Below are 19,788 nucleotides of genomic sequence, written 5' to 3' on the forward strand. Positions count from 1 at the left end.
TTTATAGAGGTACAATTAGGACGAACTAACGAACTAACTAACTAACTAACTAACTAACTAACTAACTAACTAACTAACTAACTAACTAACTAACTAACTAACTAACTAACTAACTAACTAACTAACTAACTAACTAACTAACTGACTAACTAACTAACTAACTAACTAACTAACTAACTAACTAACTAACTAACTTACTAACCAACCAACCAACCAACTAACCAACCAACCAACCAACTAACTAACTAACTAACTAACTAACTAACTAACTAACTAACTAACTAACTAACTAACTAAATAACTTACTAACTTACTAACCTACTAACTTTCTAACTTTCTAACTTACTAACTTACTAACTTACTAACTTACTAACTTACTAACTTACTAACTTACTAACTTACTAACTTACTAACTTACTAACTTACTAACTTACTAACTTACTAACTTACTAACTTACTAACTTACTAACTTACTAACTTACTAACTTACTAACTTACTAACTAACTAACTTAATAACTTACTAACTTACTAACTTACTAACTTACTAACTTACTAACTTACTAACTTACTAACTTACTAACTTAATAACTTACTAACTTACTAACTTACTAACTTACTAACTTACTAACTTACTAACTTACTAACTTAATAACTTACTAACTTACTAACTTACTAACTTACTAACTTACTAACTAACTAACTAAATAACTTACTAACTTACTAACCTACTAAATTTCTAACTTACTAACTTACTAACTTACTAATTTACTAACTTACTAACTTACTAACTTACTAACTTACTAACTTACTAACTTACTAACTTACTAACTTACTAACTTACTAATTTACTAACTTACTAACTTACTAACTTACTAACTTACTAACTTACTAACTTACTAACTTACTAACTTACTAACTTACTAACTTACTAACTTACTAACTTACTAACTTACTAACTTACTAACTTACTAACTTACTAACTTACTAACTTACTAACTTACTAACTTACTAACTTACTAACATACTAACTTACTAACTTACTAACTTACTAACTTACTAACTAACTAACTAACTAACAAACTGACTAACTACCTACTTACTAACCAACAAACTAACTAACTAACTAACTAACTAACTAACTAACTAACTAACTAACTTACTAACTAACTAACTAACTAACTAACTAACTAACTAACTAACTAACTAACTAACTAACTAACTAACTAACTAACTAACTAACTAACTAACTAACTAACTAACTAATTAACTAACTAACTAACTAACTAACTAACTAACTAACTTACTAACCAATTTACTAACCAACCAACTAAATAACTAACCAACTGACTAACCAACAAACTAACTAACTACCTACCTATCTAACTATCTATTTATCCAACTAACTAACTGACTTACTACCTGCCTACCTGACTAATTGTTTTTTGACAATTTTCAATTCCTATTTCCCATGAGATGAAATTTGTTTATCATGTGCGGTTCCCAAAAGGTTACTACTAGAAGGGAGGTAGTGTATTTCATTTCCATCTTAGATGCTAGTTATAGAGCGCACTACATGCCCACAATAGGTCTGTGTGTTTCTTCGGTTTGAAAGTTCTTCTGGGACGCTTTTCAATGGTGTATCGTCAAGTTTCGTATAATATACGAAACTTTTCATATAAATGTTAAGCAAGGATTATTTTCAATTTAGAATGAACTAAGTTTTAATTTTCGTCGAAATATTAGAGGATACCCTAATATTTATATCTAATGCTGTCGGTAACAGTATGAGTTGAGAATTCATTCAAATACAAAATGTTGATGAACAAACCCCTATCATCCTTTCACTTCAACTCTACTAAAGTTAGATAGGAAAACAAAACTTTTACATAAAAGGTTTATGAGCCCCCTTTAAAAAATAATAACAACAGTAAAATTTATTACATTCCATTGTATTGTTGTTTGTAAAATTCTAAGACTTCGTCTAATGTAAATCAAAACATACATATATTCACAAAAAACAAAAAAAATATCACGAAACTCCTGCTGAGACACATTTTGAAGCATAAAATAAAATATGCTTCAAAATTTAAGTGTTGAAAATAAATTTATTAAGTAATAAAATCATTTATAAAATTAATGCATTTGTTACAAAAAAAGTGATTTGTCAGTGAAGAAAAATTCTTTAGAATAAAAAACTGCTTTTTTTAAAGTTTTACTGATGTTCGCTTGAAAAACTCCAACTCGTTTTACAATTAATCATTTAAATGTAAAAGCTGGAAGTACAAAGTTTGTGACAACAGCTGAATTAAACAATTTTCTTATTTGTTTGGAAATAAGTTTGTTGACTTTGTAATAAATTTATTTAGTTTAGTAGTAAGAGGATTTATTAAAAAATTTAATATTTAATTTTATTACGAACGGTAACGGTAATAAGTTTTGTGTGAATAATATTTTTTAAGGGAAAGCAATAGGAAAACATCGAAGATTTGTAGGTATGTATATGAATATAGATTTAGTAATCCTTTATGCCGTTAACAGAAATAAAAGAGAACAGTTTTTGTCCGATTAAAAACATAAAATTTTGCACTAAATCTTTTACAAACCATTTAATTTATCCAAAGATTGGCCAAGAATCAGATCAGGCTACACAGCAAAAACTTTCGTGGTTAAGTAAAGTGTAAACATGATAAAATATTCTAAAGGAATGTACACCCTCAATAACAAAAAAGGAGTTAAGTAGATAGATAGATAGATAGATAGATAGATAGATAGATAGATAGATAGATAGATAGATAGATAGATAGATAGATAGATAGATAGATAGATAGATAGATAGATAGATAGATAGATAGATAGATAGATAGATAGATAGATAGATAGATAGATAGATAGATAGATAGATAGATAGATAGATAGATAGATAGATAGATAGATAGATAGATAGATAGATAGATAGATAGATAGATAGATAGATAGATGGATAGAAAGAAAGAAAGAAAGAAAGAAAGATAGAATAGTCAAAAGGCTACTCATTACCCTATTCAAAAGATGTTATTTTTTTAAAAGTCTTGTTCACAAAAAAATATCCCATTACTTATAATAGTTAACTTACATTTACTAAACGTCCTCTTTTGTACTTCCTTTCCAATCATCCATACTCTAGTCCTTATAATACAATTCATTATTGGTCCAGATTTTACAAGCCATAAATTAATGGTGTGCTAAAATAAAGTTTATTTTCTACAATATTTTAAAAATTTAAAAAAAAGAAAATTAAACTTAATTCAAAGTATGTGTCGGTGTGTACGAGAACATTTTTCCTTAGTATATGAAAAATATCTGAATGCTGAATTAAAAAGTCTAGATGCAACTGTTATTTTTTTCTTTTTGTTCTCTTAACATTTTCATTTCATTTGTTTTACTTTCATTTCAGCTTTAACTCTCTTACATTTCATTAGTATTTTCTTTCGTTTTTAAAACAGTTTTTTTCTTCTTTGCGGCTTAACCCCAAAGACAAAGTACTTCTCATGCATTGTTATCGTGTAGAACATAAATTTATTTTAACTTTTAATTGAATTGCAACGCTTTGGCTTTATACTTTACCACAATAATTCTAACAAGGGGAAGTATAACTCATGAAAGTTATTAGACATTTCATAGACATTTAATTGGTGAAATCATTAGCTAAGATTTCGCACTTTTTTCACAGACAAGACTTTCCTTTCCAAGTATATAGACTTGATTAGAGAGAAAATCCAGCAAAATCTTTTCTTAACAAGTAAAAGACTAAAATGCAAAAGATGACATTGGAGGCAAGTTCTTACCATGCCCACTTACAAATAGGTAGATATGTAGGCACTCTATTCACTAGTCTAGTCAATGGACTAGTCTATAGAGCAGTCGTTAGCCTAGTCCATATACTAGTCAAAAAACTCATCAGTCAATAGACTAGTTAATAAATTAATCCGTAGACTAGTCCATACTCTAGTCATAAGTTTAGTCCGGGCAATAGATCGGTCCGGCCAATAGATTATCTAATAGAGTAGTACAACGACTATTCAAAAGATAACTCAATGGACTAGACAATAGAGCAGTAAATAGACTAGACAATAGAGTAGTAAGTAGACTAGTTCATAGGCTACTCAATAGAACTAGTCAATAAAATAGACTAGGCAATATACTAGTCAAAGTACTCGACAATAGTCTTACTAATAGACCAGTTATTAGTCTAGTCATAAGATTGGTCAGAAGTGTAGTATAGACAGATAGTGAACTAGTCACTAGACTAGTAGACATTAGTATAGGGAATAGACTAGTCCATAGATTAGACATAAAAGACTTATCAATAGGCTATTTAAAAGACTAGTTAAGAGACTAGCCATGACACTAGTTAGTAGACTAATCAATCTTATTTATAAAATATTCTTTTGACTTGTTTCTTTTTACAATTTAATTGACTAGTCAATATACTAGTCATTACATTGTCAATTTACTACTAAGTTAATATGTAAGTCAATAGACTAAGACAGTTGCAGTATGCAACGTAGTCAATCAAAATTTATAAACTTTCCCTGAGGGCACCTTCCTTAAAAACAACTTATTTTTTTGTCATACCCTACACCGCAGACAGGACATGACAAATGTTCACTCTGTCAATTTCTTATGTACTTGTTACTCAGACAACATTTGATAAATTAAGGTTGAATACTTGAATGTTTAATTTTGATTTAATTTAATTGATTTAATCAAATTTAAACTTAATATTAAATCAAATAACCTTTAAAGGAGTATATCCCCCCCTTTTGTTTAGTGCCATTTCACTAATGAACTTTGTAGGGTATTATAACATGTTTACATTTGGTTTTTAATTGAGAAAATGTATACGTTTTCCACATGTTTCTGTTATATAGTTTTTTAGCCAGTATTTTTCCTTTGTGCTTGCTTTAATCCTTTCAAGTTTTCTTTATGTAGTTTTTTAGTTTTATTTCCAATTTATTTTCTCTATTTTTTTGTCTTTGCTTTCGTGCCATAAATTGTAAACGAGATATAGAAAAACAATATTGCCATAAACTTTAGTTTTTCTAATGTTATTACTTATGGTTTTATATATATTGTTGTTCCATAAATGAAAGCTGCTGAATTTATAGTTTTTACTTAAAGGACCTTTTAAGAATAAATAAGCATATTATGGAACTAGCAATGGATTAAAATTATGAAATATGACAAGTAAAAACAAACTTGAACATTAAATATGGTAATAATTTTGTAAATTATACATTTGTTTTTTGGTTTTGTACACAAAAACAAATGAATTAAAAATATTGTGATCTAATTGGGACCACTTAAGCGTATGTGGAATATTTAATATATATGTTTGAAATATATTCATCATACGCCCCACACTCCTTAAATGAGAAAAATATAAGTAAAAACTATGTAATTTATACTACTAGAGGTTTGTGCGATATATTCGAGGTAATTTTGGCACGGGATACAAAGTTCGGCCAAGCCGGCAAAAAAAGCAAATTCAAAAAAGGATTGTGAGCAGCTCTAATCATTAGTATAATTACATCTTGCAACTTTTTAAAAACAAGGTTAGAGTTAGGTTGATAGGAGTATGTATACTACCTACATCAAATCTGAAGAAATAATACAAAAATAACACAATTTTACTTCAACGACAGTTTTTATACCCTTCACTTTCGTGAAAAGGGTATGAAGTCGAAGTGCTTTACGTGAGTACCTGACATGTGGTTCTATCTCACGGTAGTACTTTTCAACCACTAGGTGAGTAAAAAGTAAACAATTCAACACTGCCCCTTTGTGTATCATACACGGAGGTTGCAATCTTTGTACATGGATTGAGCCAGTTCATGTACAAGGACTTTGCTCGAGTACTTGAGTTTACTAATCTCTTGCCATAGTAATCACATTGGGGAAAAACAGGTGTCATGAACAAACTCAATCTACCCCGACATAATTTCGCGAAACCACACTACTAAGATTGCTTTGTTGTTTCGGCAACAGCACCTACAGCGACGTAATTAGTAGTCCGAAACTAGAATCATATTAATTGACATAATCAAATCCATCAGTTACTCCATTCTCTTTACAGAATGCCAGTAGACATCAGAAAACTCCACCTCGTATACCCAATCATTTCATTATTAGCTGAAATCCAGCATTTTGTTAATCCACAGTCATCTAGAAACGAGAAATGTATCATGAAAATCATATTCACCGTGTATCAGTGTTTTAACCAAGCAACCCTCTTCCCGCGATTTGAGTTTCCACTACAGCCACTACGTGGATCCCGAAGAAACCTCAACCAACTGTCCAGACAGGAAATTGTCCTGCAGGCAACTGGCCACCCGTAGTCCCTCGGGGGGCATGTTACCCTGGCGAGACCTCCGCCTTGGTGTTATTGCAATCCCGGGGTATAAAGAGGTGGCCAATACCTCCAGTCTGGCCGGGACTGAAAAATTGGTTACAGTCTACTGCTTGGCTTAGTCCTTGCATAGATTAGGACTAAGAGCATCGCATAATCCGGTACTACGGGTGGCCAGTTGCCCGCAGGACTAAGTCCTGGCTGGTCAGTTGGTTGAGGTTTCTTCGGGATCCACGTAATGGCTGTGGTTGAAATTCAATGCGCGGGAAGAGGGTTGCTTGGTTGAAAGACTGATGCATGATAATAGCCAATATTTCGGGATAAGTTCGGTGCTGTTGCCGAAAACAACAGATACCACACAGATGGAGTGACTGTGGGATTAAGCGTTGGGAATGAGTTGGTATTAATTGTATTTGTTACGGGATGAATGTGAGGTTCGGCGGGCCTTACCTCACCCGTCTACCTAATGAATGTATCGTATGTTTTTCTCTTATGAATGTGTCGTATGAATGAGATGTGTGCTGGGTTGAATGATGATGGATGAAAGGTATCATATACATATCATACCGTTGAATTTTACTTTCTTGTCCAGATATGTTCATAGTTTACTCTGTTCATATCAGAATTACAACAGTGTGTCCCTGTGAGTAAGAACAATGTATACGACTTATTGATGGATCGCACTTCGGTCCACCGGTTACGTCTCTAGGTGCTGTTGCCGAATCAACAGAGGCCATCCAATGGTCAGAGATTAGATAGCTCGAGTACTCCAGCAAAGTACTTGTGCATGGACCGGTCAAAGCCAATGTACAAAAATTGCCACCTGAGTTCTTCATTGAAGAACAAAGAGGCGATGGTAGACCACCATGAGCTAAGGCCGTCAAGGCAGGATATAAAAGTTTGTCATTTCCTTTGTAATTTCTATTATATAAATACCCTTTAAAATATGTATATTCTGGATGCGATTAAGCCATGTTCATCTATCTGTCTATCTGTCCGTTGAAATTAGTTTTTAGAGGACCCCAGATATCGGCGAGATCCGAATCTTCAAACAAAATCGGTCCATAAATAACGGATATCTAAGCAAAAATCCGATACAACCTCTAAAAATTTCAGCAAAAAAGAAATTTTTTCCACGCCTTGATAAATAAACAACAACAACACTGTGAATTTTATTTTATTCATAATAAAAAAATACTCATTTATTTAGCAATAATTTATGGTAGTATAACAGACAAACAAAAAAGACATATCTGCAACATCTGGAAGCATCATTTGGTTGCTAAATTTTTAATAAAAAAACAACAAAATTTTATATAAAAAAACACAAAATAAATGTTTAAGTCAAATACAAATACCTGACAATAAATTATATGAAAACTACGTGACAATACAGAAAATATACTATTTTATTTTTATAGAAACTAACAATGAAACCCAACTGTTTAAATAGTCAAAAAAAATTAAACAAACTGTTAACAAAAATAGTTGAAAATTATGCTTTTACGATACAGAAAAAATTGTATTTAAAACTTTAAAATTTTAATAAAAAATACACGGCCAGACGGAAAGACAGACACAACTAAATCGTCTCAAAAAGTGATTCTTAGCCCTCAATAGTGGTGTAGGGTATAAAAAAATTGAATTACAATTTAGATGAGAAATCTATTAAGCTGTACTATCAGTACCTAATTTAATATTTTAAATCCCTTATTTTGTTTAAATGTAGTTTTATGTCATTTAAACTTTAAAGTCACTTTTTTGGAAACAAAAAGAAAATAATTCGAGATAAATAAAATTTTGTTTTTGTAAGTGGATATATTTTTGAGGTATCAAAATAAGTATTTCTTTTAATAATTTGAGTAGGATAAAGGAACTATTTACTGGTTTTTTTTTCAAAAGTCTGTTGAAGACCATTTTATAGTTAAATAAATTCTCTTTTGATTAGAGAACTGATTAGACTATTGAATAGTCCTGTGACTAGTCTATTGAATACTAAACTGACCAGTATGTTGGCTTGTCTGTAAAAGTCTGGTCTATTGACAGGTCTATTGACTGCTCTATTGATTAGTGTAGTTACTAGTTTGTTGTTTAACCTGTTTACTAGTCAATTGACTAATCTACTGATTAGTCTCTTTACTAGTACACTAATTACTTTATCTACTAATCTATTGAATAGTCAACTGTCTATTCTATTAATTGTACTATTGACTAGTCTATTGATTATTGACTACTCTGCCGACTTATTTATTTACTATTCTGTTAAGTAGTTTATTGACTAGTTTACTTTATTGACAAGTCTATTGACTAGTGTACTACTTAGTCAAGTGAGTACTACTGACTAATGTATTGAATAGTGTATTTTGTCTAGACTTTTGACTAGTTTATTGACTAATATACTAACTAGTCTATTGCCTAGTGTACTGACTAGTGTACTGACTAGTCTTTTGACTAGTCTACTGATAATTGACTAGAGAATGAATAGTAAGTAGTCTAATCTTGTCACTATTGACAAGTGTACTGACTAGTCTACTGAATACTCTTTTGACTAGTCTATTGACTATTGTACCTGTTAACTAATCTACTGACTATTGATTAGAGTATTGATTAGTCTACTGACTAGTCTATTCACTAGTATATTCATAAGTCTATTGACCTTAGGCTATTCTATTGACAAGTTTATTGATTAGTCTATTGAGTAACGTATTGAGAAATGTATTGAGTACTGTTTTGAATAGTGTTTTGTCTAGTCTTTTGACTAGATTACTGACTAATCTATTAACTAGTCTTCTGACTCGTCTAATCACTATTGACCAGTCCATTGACTAGTATACTGACTAGTCTATTGACCAGTCTACTGACTACTAAATAGAGAATGACAAGTTAGTTCATTAGTCTATTGACCAGTCTACTGACTCATCTAATTACTATAGACAACTGTACTGACTAGTCTACTAAATAGTCTATTGACTAGTTAACTAAATAGTATATTGACTAGTTTACTAACTAGTCTATTGATTAGTGTTCTCACTAGTCTATTGACTAGTGTTCAGAGTAGTCTATCGAAAGCTCTTTTGACTAGTCTACTAACTAGTCTACTGTAGTCTGTTGACTAATCTACTCTAGTCTGTTGACTAATCTACTGACTGGTCTACTGACTTTTGACTTGAGTATTGAGTAGTAAGTTGACAAGTCCATTCACTATTTTACTGACTAGTCCACTTACTATTCTAATCACTAGTCTATTCACAAGTCTATTGACTATTGAATTTGCTAGTCTATTGTTAAATCAATTGACTAGTCTACTGATTAGTCTATTGACAGGTGTTTTAAATAATGTATTGACTAGTCTATTGATTATTCTATCGAGTAGTCTACTGATTAGTCTGCTATCATGTCTATTGACTAGTCTACTGACTAGTTACCGATTACCTTATTGAATAGTTTACAGATTAGTATATTGACTAGTCTATTTCTATTCAATTACTCTCGTTAACCTCTTTCGTGACTATTCGTGACATCATTTATCTTATTAGTTTTAACTTATTTTTATATGCGTTTTGAGTCATTGTTAAATCAAATGACTATATTTTGTTTATTTGATTTGCCGCTCAACTATCTTCCCTAAAAGATTGTTAAACATAAAAAAATAATATAGTTTCAATTTCCTTTACCAAAACTCTACTCTAATATTACACAAACTCAAATACTTATATATTTAATATTATAAAAGAAATGAGAATTATATCAACTCACATTTTTAGCAGCTCTTCTAAGTGAGTTCTATCGATTTCGAAAATAAATTTTAAAAACCATCATATTTTAAACTCTACGACGATCACTTTATGTTTGCTAAATAATTTGATGTTGCTTTTTTAAAATAATCAGTTTTTAATCATATATTGAGATCAATTAGGAATCATTTTTAAGAGAACAACTTATTAATCACATTTAGGTCATCAAGGTCATACTACAATTTGATAACTGGGTAATCATTAAAAAACTGAATGATTTTTAAAAGACCCCCAAGAAACTTATTCACAGAAACTAGCTTAAGTTTCCATTGTGCTATGAGTCATATTAGATAGTGTCGTCGACTAAAAATTGCTTTAAACGTAAGCAACGTAATCGAGATAGAACTTGAACTTTGATAAGAAAAATTTCTGAGAGAATTTCAAAGCCAGCTTCACGCTTATTCGAAAAATACGAAAAGTCCGGTATGGTACAAAATGAGATCTACGGCTGGTATTTGTAGGTGATAGCAACGAAAAGAAAAAAAATAAAATTAATCTGCCTATTCTCTTTTTACATATTTGTGAGTATAATTTAATCACCTTAAGTGATCTAAATATTTGTATTAATTTAACAATAAATAAAAAACAAATTTTGCAATTTAAATAAATCTAACTAGTATAAAATTTGAACTCAAATATTAAGCATCACCGGTGAAATGACGGGAAATATTATATTAAAGTTTAATAATAAATTGCAAAAAAAATATTTAAACCAAATTTTATGGAATCATATGCCACAACGTTTCCAAACAACAGTCCATCATGTGACAACGAATGAATCAAATTCTTTTAAAAGTGAATGGCAAAATGCTAAACCTTATGAAGAGATACCATCACAATCGAAAATCGCTGGTTTGTTAAACTATCTACCGGGTGGTAAATATTATAAAATTGGTCCGGCAGAACTTATGATGGCCCTTAAAAGAGATTACGGTGATATAACAAGACTACATGGTTATTTTGGTCGTGATGATATGGTCGTTACACATAATGTTGATGATTTCGTAACAGTTTTACGCAATGAGGGCATATGGCCTGCCCGACCAATGCTAGATGCTGTACATTATTACAGGCATGAATATAGACGTGATTTTTTCCAGGGAGTAGAAGGAATTATAACAACGTAAGTTTTCTAATGGACAAACAGTTATAAAAAAGGGTATTAATTTTACATTTTCATTATAGACGCGGTGAAAAATGGGCCAACTTTAGATCGGCTGTAAATCCCATCTTAATGCAGCCTAGAAATGTTCGTTTGTATATGTACAAAATGTCACAAGTTAATAGGGAATTAATGGAAAGGTAAGTTGAAGGAAAATAACACACATAAATCTTGTTTACTGACAAATTAATAGACCATTGGTTAGTCAATAGACTACTCCATAAACTACACATATACATAGTCTATAGGCTGATCAAAAGACTAGTCAATAGGCTAGACAACAGACAAGTCCATAGATTAGTCAATAGGTTAGGCGATAGACAAGTCTAAAAAGTAGTCAATAGGTAACTCGATAGACATGTCTAGTAAATATAAACTAGTCTATGAATTCGTCTATGAACTACTCCATAAACTACATACTAGTCTATAGACTCATCAAAAGACTAGTCAATAGGCTAGTCTACAGACAAGTCCATAGATTAGTCAATACGTTAGGCGATAGACAATTGTATAAAGTAGTCAATAGGTAAGCCGAAAGACATGTCTATGGAGTAGTCCAGTAACTATGAACTAGTCCATGGGGTAATCAATAGACCAGTTCATCGATTTGTCAATAGATAAGTCCATAGACTTATCTTATTCCCATAGATTAGTTCAAAGACTAAGTTATAAACTAGTTCATAGACTACTCGGTAGACTAGTCCATAGAACTGTCAATAGACAAGTCAAGAGTCTACTCTATAGACTAGTCCACAGTCAATAGACTAGTCATTAGAGATGTATATCGACTAACCTATTGACTACACCATAGACTAGCCTAGAAATCATAGACTAATTCATATTCACTATGAACTAGTCTATGAATCCGTCTATGAACTAGTCTATGGGCTAGTCAATAGACGAGTCCATAGACTTATCTTTTTCCCATAGATTAGTTCAAAGACTAGGTTATAAACCAGTTCATAGACTACTCGCTAGACTAGTTTATAGACTAGTTCATAGTAATAGACTAGTCCATAGAGATGTATATCGACTAACCTATTGACTACACTATAGACTTGTCTATCGACTAGCCTAGAAATCATTCACTAGACTAGTCCATAGACTTGTCAATAGACTATTCCATCGAGAATGCTCCATAGACTAGTTCATAGACTAATCCATAAACTAGTTCATACTCACTAGTCTATTCTATTGACTAGTTAATTCTCACTAAACTAGCCAACAGACTACTCGATATACTAGTCCATCGACTACTCCATAGAATAGTCAATAGACTAATCCATAGACTAGTTTATAGACGGGTGTATAGATTAGTCCGCAGACTAGTCAATTGACAATAGACCACAGGATAGTAAATAGATTAGTCTTAAGACTAATCAATGGAATAGTTCACAGAATAGTCAATAGACTAGTATAAAGACTAATCAATGGAGTAGTCCATAGTTTATAGAGTAGTTCATAAATTAGTTCATAGACTAATACATAGACTGGTTCATAGACTAGTCCATAGAGTAGTTCATAGACTAGTCTACTGATTAGTCAATTGATTAGCAGAATACTAGTTCATTTGAACAACGTTAAAGACCAGTCCATAGACTAGTCCACAGACTTGTCAACAGATCAGTCAGTAGACTAATTCGTCAACTATTATATTGATTATGTTATAGAACCGTCAATACAAGTAACTAGCCCATAGACTAATCTATAAACTTGTCAATATACTAGTCCATAGACTAGTCAATAAACTAGTCCATAGACTTGCCAATAGAATCTATTTCCCTATAGAATTCGTCAAATACGTGATCCAAAATCCCTAGAAGTTTCCGACAATTTTATCGAAGAATTAAATCGTTGGACTTTAGAATCTATTTCTGTTGTCGCCCTAGACAAACAATTGGGGTTGATCACCAAAAATCGTGGAGATCCACTGGTAAAAGAACTATTTCAAGCTATAAATGATTTCTTTAAATATGGCATGGAAGTAGAATATAGACCATCCACATGGAAATATTACAAAACCAAATCTTTTCGTAATTTAATGCAAAGTTTAGATTCAATATTAAACCTAACCAATACATATGTCAACGAAGCCATAAAACGTTTGGAACAAGAAAAGCAGAAAGGTGTACCCGAAAAACCGGAACATGAAAAAAGTGTTTTGGAAAAGTTAATAAAGATTGACAAGAAAATTGCCACCGTTATGGCCATGGATTTGTTAATGGCAGGAGTGGATACGGTAAGTAGTTAAGTAATTAATAGATTTTATTAAGTCTGTTTAATATTTTGTTTTTATCTAGACTTCTTCCACTTTTACCGGTTTACTATTGTGCTTGGCTAAAAATCCAGCTAAACAGGCGAAACTAAGAGAAGAAATTTTAAAGATTTTACCTCACAAAGATTCCGAATTTACCGCAGAATCACTGAAAAATATACCCTATTTAAGAGCCTGCCTTAAGGAATCTCTACGCATGTATCCCATTGTTATTGGCAATACTCGTATACCTGTCCATGATGTTGTATTAAGTGGTTACCGAATACCTAAAGGAACTGCAGTAACTATGGCATCTATCGCTTTAAACTATGATGAATTTCATTATACTCGTGCCAAAGAATATTTACCAGAAAGGTGGTTACGTACAGAGAAGCTTAGCGTTGATGACAACTCTACCCAATGTCCACATTCTTTAAGGCCCAGCAATCCATTTGTTTATTTACCATTCGGTTTTGGTCCTCGAACTTGTATAGGACGTCGTATCGTTGAAATGGAACTAGAATTGGGTATTGCTCGTCTTATTAGAAATTTTCAGGTGGAATTTAATTACTCCACCGATAATGCTTTTAAGAGTCTGATGATAAATGTACCTCAAATACCATTGAAATTTAAATTTACTGATATAGATAAGTAGAAATGTATACATGTATATTTTTGTGGCCAGATCTAAATATATATTTATAATGCCAAATGTCTATATAAAGTGCTGTTATTATTTAATGGATGTGATAATAAAAATTAATTTTATTTAACAAATGTAAACTTGTACAATTGTTTAACAATTATTTTTCCAATTTACAATAGGCATTGTAAGTCACAATTTTCTTTATAATTACCACATACAACGATACAATTCTACGACACCGATTGTACATTGCACAAATCTATTAATACAGAAATTTAAATGGGTTTACTGTTTGTGGAAAGAGAATAAATAAAATCCAAGTGCAAGATCAGAGATTTCCAAAGTCAGGAAAATAAATACATAAATAAATTTTTTAAAAAATCCCTCTAAAGAAAAAAGAAACTGTTTTTTATTGCTCCTCAAAATATACCACAGTTCACTGCAATTGGAATCAAACAAAAACTTGTATGCGTATCAGAGATGGAAATTTAAGTACTTTTGTAATTTCAAAAAAATGAAACTACTATAACTGTAAAGTATTCTATGGACAAGCTTATACACCTGCAAAACTCTTTCTTTTACTCTTACGTAAACTAGTCTCTGCAATCCATAGAGTAGTCTATAGACTTTTCTTTGGACTAGTCTAAATGCTACCCTATGAACTAGTCTATAGACTACTCTATGGACTAGTCTATATACTACTCTATGGACTAGTCTATATACTACTCTATGGAGTAGTCTATAGACTACTCTATGGACTAGTCTATAGACTACTCTATAGACTACTCTATGGACTAGTCTATAGACTACTCTATGGACTAGTCTATAGACTACTCTATGGACTAGTCTATAGACTACTCTATGGACTAGTCTATAGACTACTCTATGGACTAGTCTATAGACTACTCTATGGACTAGTCTATAGACTACTCTATGGACTAGTCTATAGACTACTCTATGGACTAGTCTATAGACTACTCTATGGACTAGTCTATAGACTACTACTCTATTGATTTCTCCCATTTCTTCTAAAATTTCTTCTAAAAGCCCTGAAATGAAAAACCTATTTTGTTTCTGTTTTACTCTGAATATTCATAACAAAATCAAAATTATCTATAGATAGTATTAAAAATGTTCATATAGTTAAGTGGCATCGAGATAAGAACACTTTTATAGTAGTTTTCAAATATTGATAAAATAATTATTATAAATGTTTATTTTTGTTTATAAAATTAGAAATATTGCACTAAAGTAATTCAGTAGACATTCTGGTGTTCAGAACAAAAGACGTTTATAAAGTAAAGCGAATACAGAACGAAATGTTTAAATTGCAAAATTTTAAATTGTTGCTAATAAAACAGCAAAAACAACATTTAGTTGCCGTAAGTGAAAAAAATAATTATAAAGAAGGCGAGCCATTCTTTGATCGATTCACTAAAAGAGATCATAATAATTACTCTCGATTAGTATCTTTATAATAATTTATTAAATTTAATTGCAGTTTCAGAAAATTCGTCTTCAATCAACTGCGACCGCAGAAACTTTATCAAATAAAGAATGGGAAAATGCAAAACCATTCGAAGAAATACCCTCGATTAGTACTTTCAGTTTTATTAAGAAATTCTTACCCGGCGGTAGCTATGCAAAATTGGATTTTGCACAATTAATGTTAGCCTTCAAAGAGGATTTTGGTAGTGTAGCACGTCTACCGGGATTCTTTGGACGACCAGAATTCGTTATAACTCATAATGTGGAAGATTTCGAAAAAGTTTTACGCAACGAGGGTATATGGCCAGAAAGAGCGGGCTCAGAAGCCTTACAGTATCATCGTCATGTACATCGTGCTGAATTTTTTCAAGGCGTAGAGGGTCTAATATCGACGTATGTGCTGCTGAGTCTTAATAAATTAGAAAATTTTTAATAATTTTATTTTCTATTAACAGACAAGGTAAATCTTGGGGTACTTTTCGTTCGGCTGTAAATCCTGTAATGATGCAGCCAAAAAATGTTCGTTTGTATTTGCATAAGATGTCCCAAGTTAATAAGGAATTTATTGAAAGGTTAGTATTTCTTCATTTCATATCTAACAACTAAAAGTCATCAACCTCAAAAATTTAAATTGCGTTATTACTAAAATACATTTATTTGAAAGCCTTATCTTCAAAAAGTTGTAACGTCACACATAACCAGTGGTCTTTTATCTGGTAATGACATTAGAAAATAGTCTACAATGAACAATTCTGAGAAAAGTTCTTAACTTTAAATTGATTAGTTATCTAGCGGCAGTTTGCAATGATATGAACTTTTCGATAATATAAACAAATGATGAAATGTCTATAAACATTTATATCAGTTCATAAACTGGACTATAGATCAGCCACTAATCTTAAATAATGATCAGAGCAATAGACTATAGATCAGTCTATAGCCTTGACTAAAGATCATACAATAGTCTTGACTAAAGATCATGCTATAGTCTTCACCATAAATCAGTATATAGTCTTGACTAAAGATCATGCTATAGTCTTCACCATAGATCAGTATATAGTCATGACTATAGATCAGTCTATAGTCTTGACTATAGATCAGTCTATAGTCTTGACTATAGATCAGTCTATAGTCTTGACTATAGATCAGTTTATAGTCTTGACTATAGATCAGTCTATAGTCTTGACTATAGATCAGTCTATAGTCTTGACTATAGATCAGTCTATAGTCTTGACTATAGATCAGTCTATAGTCTTGACTATAGATCAGTCTATAGTCTTGACTATAGATCAGTCTATAGTCTTGACTATAGATCAGTCTATAGTCTTGACTATAGATTAGTCTATAGTCTTGACTATAGATCAGTCTATAGTCTTGACTATAGATCAGTCTATAGTCTTGACTATAGATCAGTCTATAGTCTTGACTATAGATCAGTCTATAGTCTTGACTATAGATCAGTCTATAGTCTTGACTATAGATCAGTCTATAGTCTTGACTATAGATAAGTCTATAGTCTTGACTATAGATCAATCTATAGTCTTGACTATAGATCAGTCTATAGTCGTGACTATAGATCAGTCTATAGTCTTGACTATAGATCTGTCTATAGTCTTGACTATAGATCTGTCTATAGTCTTGACTATAGATCTGTCTATAGTCTTGACTATAGATTAGTCTATAGTATTGACTAGAGATCAGTCTATAGTCTTGACTATAGATCAGTCCATAGTCTTGACTATATATCAGTACATGGTCTTGAGTATAGATCAGTCCATAGTATTGACTATAGATCAGTCCATAGTCTTGACTATAGATCAGTCTATAGTCTTGACTATAGATCAGTCTATAGTCTTGAATATAAATCAGTATATAGTCTTGACTATAAATCAGTCTATAGTCTTGACTATATATCAGCCTATAGTCTTACCTATAGATCATTCTATAGTTAATACTATAGATCAGACTGTAGTCTTGACTATATATCAGTCTTAAGTCTTGACTATAGATCATTCTGATTTTTACTATAAATCTGTCTTAAGCTATAATTATTAATCAATTTATCCATTTTATAGAATTCGTCAAATACGTGATCAACAAACTCTTGAAGTTCCCGATAACTTCGAAGAGGAAATGAATCGTTTCACACTGGAATCTATTTCGGTAGTTGCACTTGACAAACAATTAGGACTGATCACAGAAAAACGTAACAATCCACAAGCCATGGAACTGTTCAGTGCTTTAAACGGTTTCTTTATGTACTCAGTGGATGTTGAATTTAAACCATCGATATGGAAATACTATAAGACACCTACATTTATGAAACTAATGAAAAGTTTAGATACAATAGTTGATGTCACTAGTTCATACGTTAATGAAGCCATTGAACGTTTAGAGCAGGAGCGTAAGAATGATGTGCCCGAAAAGCCCGACAATGAAAAGAGTGTATTGGAGAAATTAATTAAGCTTGATAAGAAGATAGCCACAGTAATGGCTATGGACATGTTAATGGCGGGAGTGGATACGGTAAATGGTTAATATTTAATTAAAAAATTTAACAAAAATTCAAAATCTTTAATTTTCAGACCACCTCCTCATTTGCTGCCCTAATGTTGTGTCTAGCTAAAAATCCTGAACAACAAGAGAAACTACGTCAAGAAGTTTTAAAAATTTTACCCCAAAAAGATTCGGAGTTCAATGAAAATTCTTTGAAAAATATTCCCTATTTAAGAGCCTGTATTAAAGAATCTCAACGTATCTATCCCCTAACGGTGGGAAATGCTCGAGCTCCAGTAAAAGATATAGTCATAAGCGGCTATAGAGTACCCAAGGGCACACATGTTTCTATGTGTTCTCTCTCCTTAATGCGTGACGCTAAACATTATGCTCGACCAAATGAATTTTTACCCGAAAGATGGCTAAGATCCAACACAGAAGATGAAAGTGCTACTAAATGCCCAAATGCTTCTCTCAAGCCCACCTCTCCTTTTCTACACTTGCCATTTGGTTTTGGGTCTCGTAGTTGTATTGGTCGTCGTATTGTTGAAATGGAATTAGAATTGGTTACTGCTCGTCTTGTGCGCAATTATCAGCTTGAGTTTAACTATCCAACAGATAATGCCTTTAAAAGTTTGGCAATTAGTGTACCATATATTCCGTTAAAGTTTAAATTTACTGATGTTAACTATTAAGAACAATTTTAGAAGGCAATATAACTCAGTGATATGTTAACTTTAAGTAATAAATAAGACTCAACTTCGATAAATTTTCAATTAAACAAAATTAGTCTATAGTCTAATCTATAGTCTAATCTATAGTCTAGTCTATAGTCTAGTCTATAGTCTAGTCTATAGTCTAGTCTATAGTCTAGTCTATAGTCTAGTCTATAGTCTAGTCTATAGTCTAGTCTATAGTCTAGTCTATAGTCTAGTCTATAGTCTAGTCTATAGTCTAGTCTATAGTCTAGTCTATAGTCTAGTCTATAGTCTAGTCTATAGTCTAGTCTATAGTCTAGTCTATAGTCTAGTCTATAGTCTAGTCTATAGTCTAGTCTATAGTCTAGTCTATAGTCTAGTCTATAGTCTAGTCTATAGTCTAGTCTATAGTCTAGTCTATAGTCTAGTCTATAGTCTAGTCTATAGTCTAGTCTATAGTCTAGTCTATAGTCTAGTCTATAGTCTAGTCTATAGTCTAGTCTATAGTCTAGTCTATAGTCTAGTCTATAGTCTAGTCTATAGTCTAGTCTATAGTCTAGTCTATAGTCTAGTCTATAGTCTAGTCTATAGTCTAGTCTATAGTCTAGTCTATAGTCTAGTCTATAGTCTAGTCTATAGTCTAGTTCTATAGTCTAGTCTATAGTCTAGTCTATAGTCTAGTCTATAGTCTAGTCTATAGTCTAGTCTATAGTCTAGTCTATAGTCTAGTCTATAGTCTAGTCTATAGTCTAGTCTATAGTCTAGTCTATAGTCTAGTCTATAGTCTAGTCTATAGTCTAGTCTATAGTCTAGTCTATAGTCTAGTCTATAGTCTAGTCTATAGTCTAGTCTATAGTCTAG

The 19,788-nt window shown here is 31.6% G+C and overlaps 3 protein-coding genes across 3 annotated transcripts in view; 2 read left to right on the forward strand and 1 right to left on the reverse strand.

Annotated features, from left to right (window-relative positions):
• Positions 1–3,182: 3,182 nt before the first annotated feature.
• The window catches only part of LOC111678147 (RING-type E3 ubiquitin-protein ligase PPIL2), a 49,410-nt gene continuing 32,804 nt past the window's right edge, over positions 3,183–19,788 (reverse strand). The window contains exon 5 of the mRNA XM_023439406.2: positions 3,183–3,222. Coding sequence (XP_023295174.2) covers positions 3,198–3,222 — 25 coding nt within the window. The 3' untranslated portion in view covers positions 3,183–3,197. The remainder of the gene's footprint in view (positions 3,223–19,788) is intronic.
• Positions 10,777–14,315, forward strand: LOC111678124 (cytochrome P450 CYP12A2-like). Its single transcript, XM_023439377.2, has 4 exons — positions 10,777–11,306; positions 11,369–11,485; positions 13,134–13,584; positions 13,646–14,315. Exons 1-4 carry the CDS (start codon positions 10,840–10,842, stop codon positions 14,252–14,254), a joined length of 1,644 nt encoding a protein of 547 aa, XP_023295145.2. The 5' UTR covers positions 10,777–10,839; the 3' UTR covers positions 14,255–14,315.
• On the forward strand, positions 15,501–19,019 carry LOC111678122 (cytochrome P450 CYP12A2-like). The gene is made up of 5 exons (XM_023439375.2): positions 15,501–15,627; positions 15,747–16,126; positions 16,189–16,305; positions 17,809–18,259; positions 18,319–19,019. The coding sequence occupies exons 1-5, from the start codon at positions 15,565–15,567 to the stop codon at positions 18,922–18,924; spliced, it is 1,617 nt and encodes a 538-aa protein (XP_023295143.2). The 5' UTR covers positions 15,501–15,564; the 3' UTR covers positions 18,925–19,019.

Source organism: Lucilia cuprina, chromosome 6 (assembly GCF_022045245.1).
Source record: "Lucilia cuprina isolate Lc7/37 chromosome 6, ASM2204524v1, whole genome shotgun sequence".
NCBI classification, from domain to species: domain Eukaryota; kingdom Metazoa; phylum Arthropoda; class Insecta; order Diptera; family Calliphoridae; genus Lucilia; species Lucilia cuprina.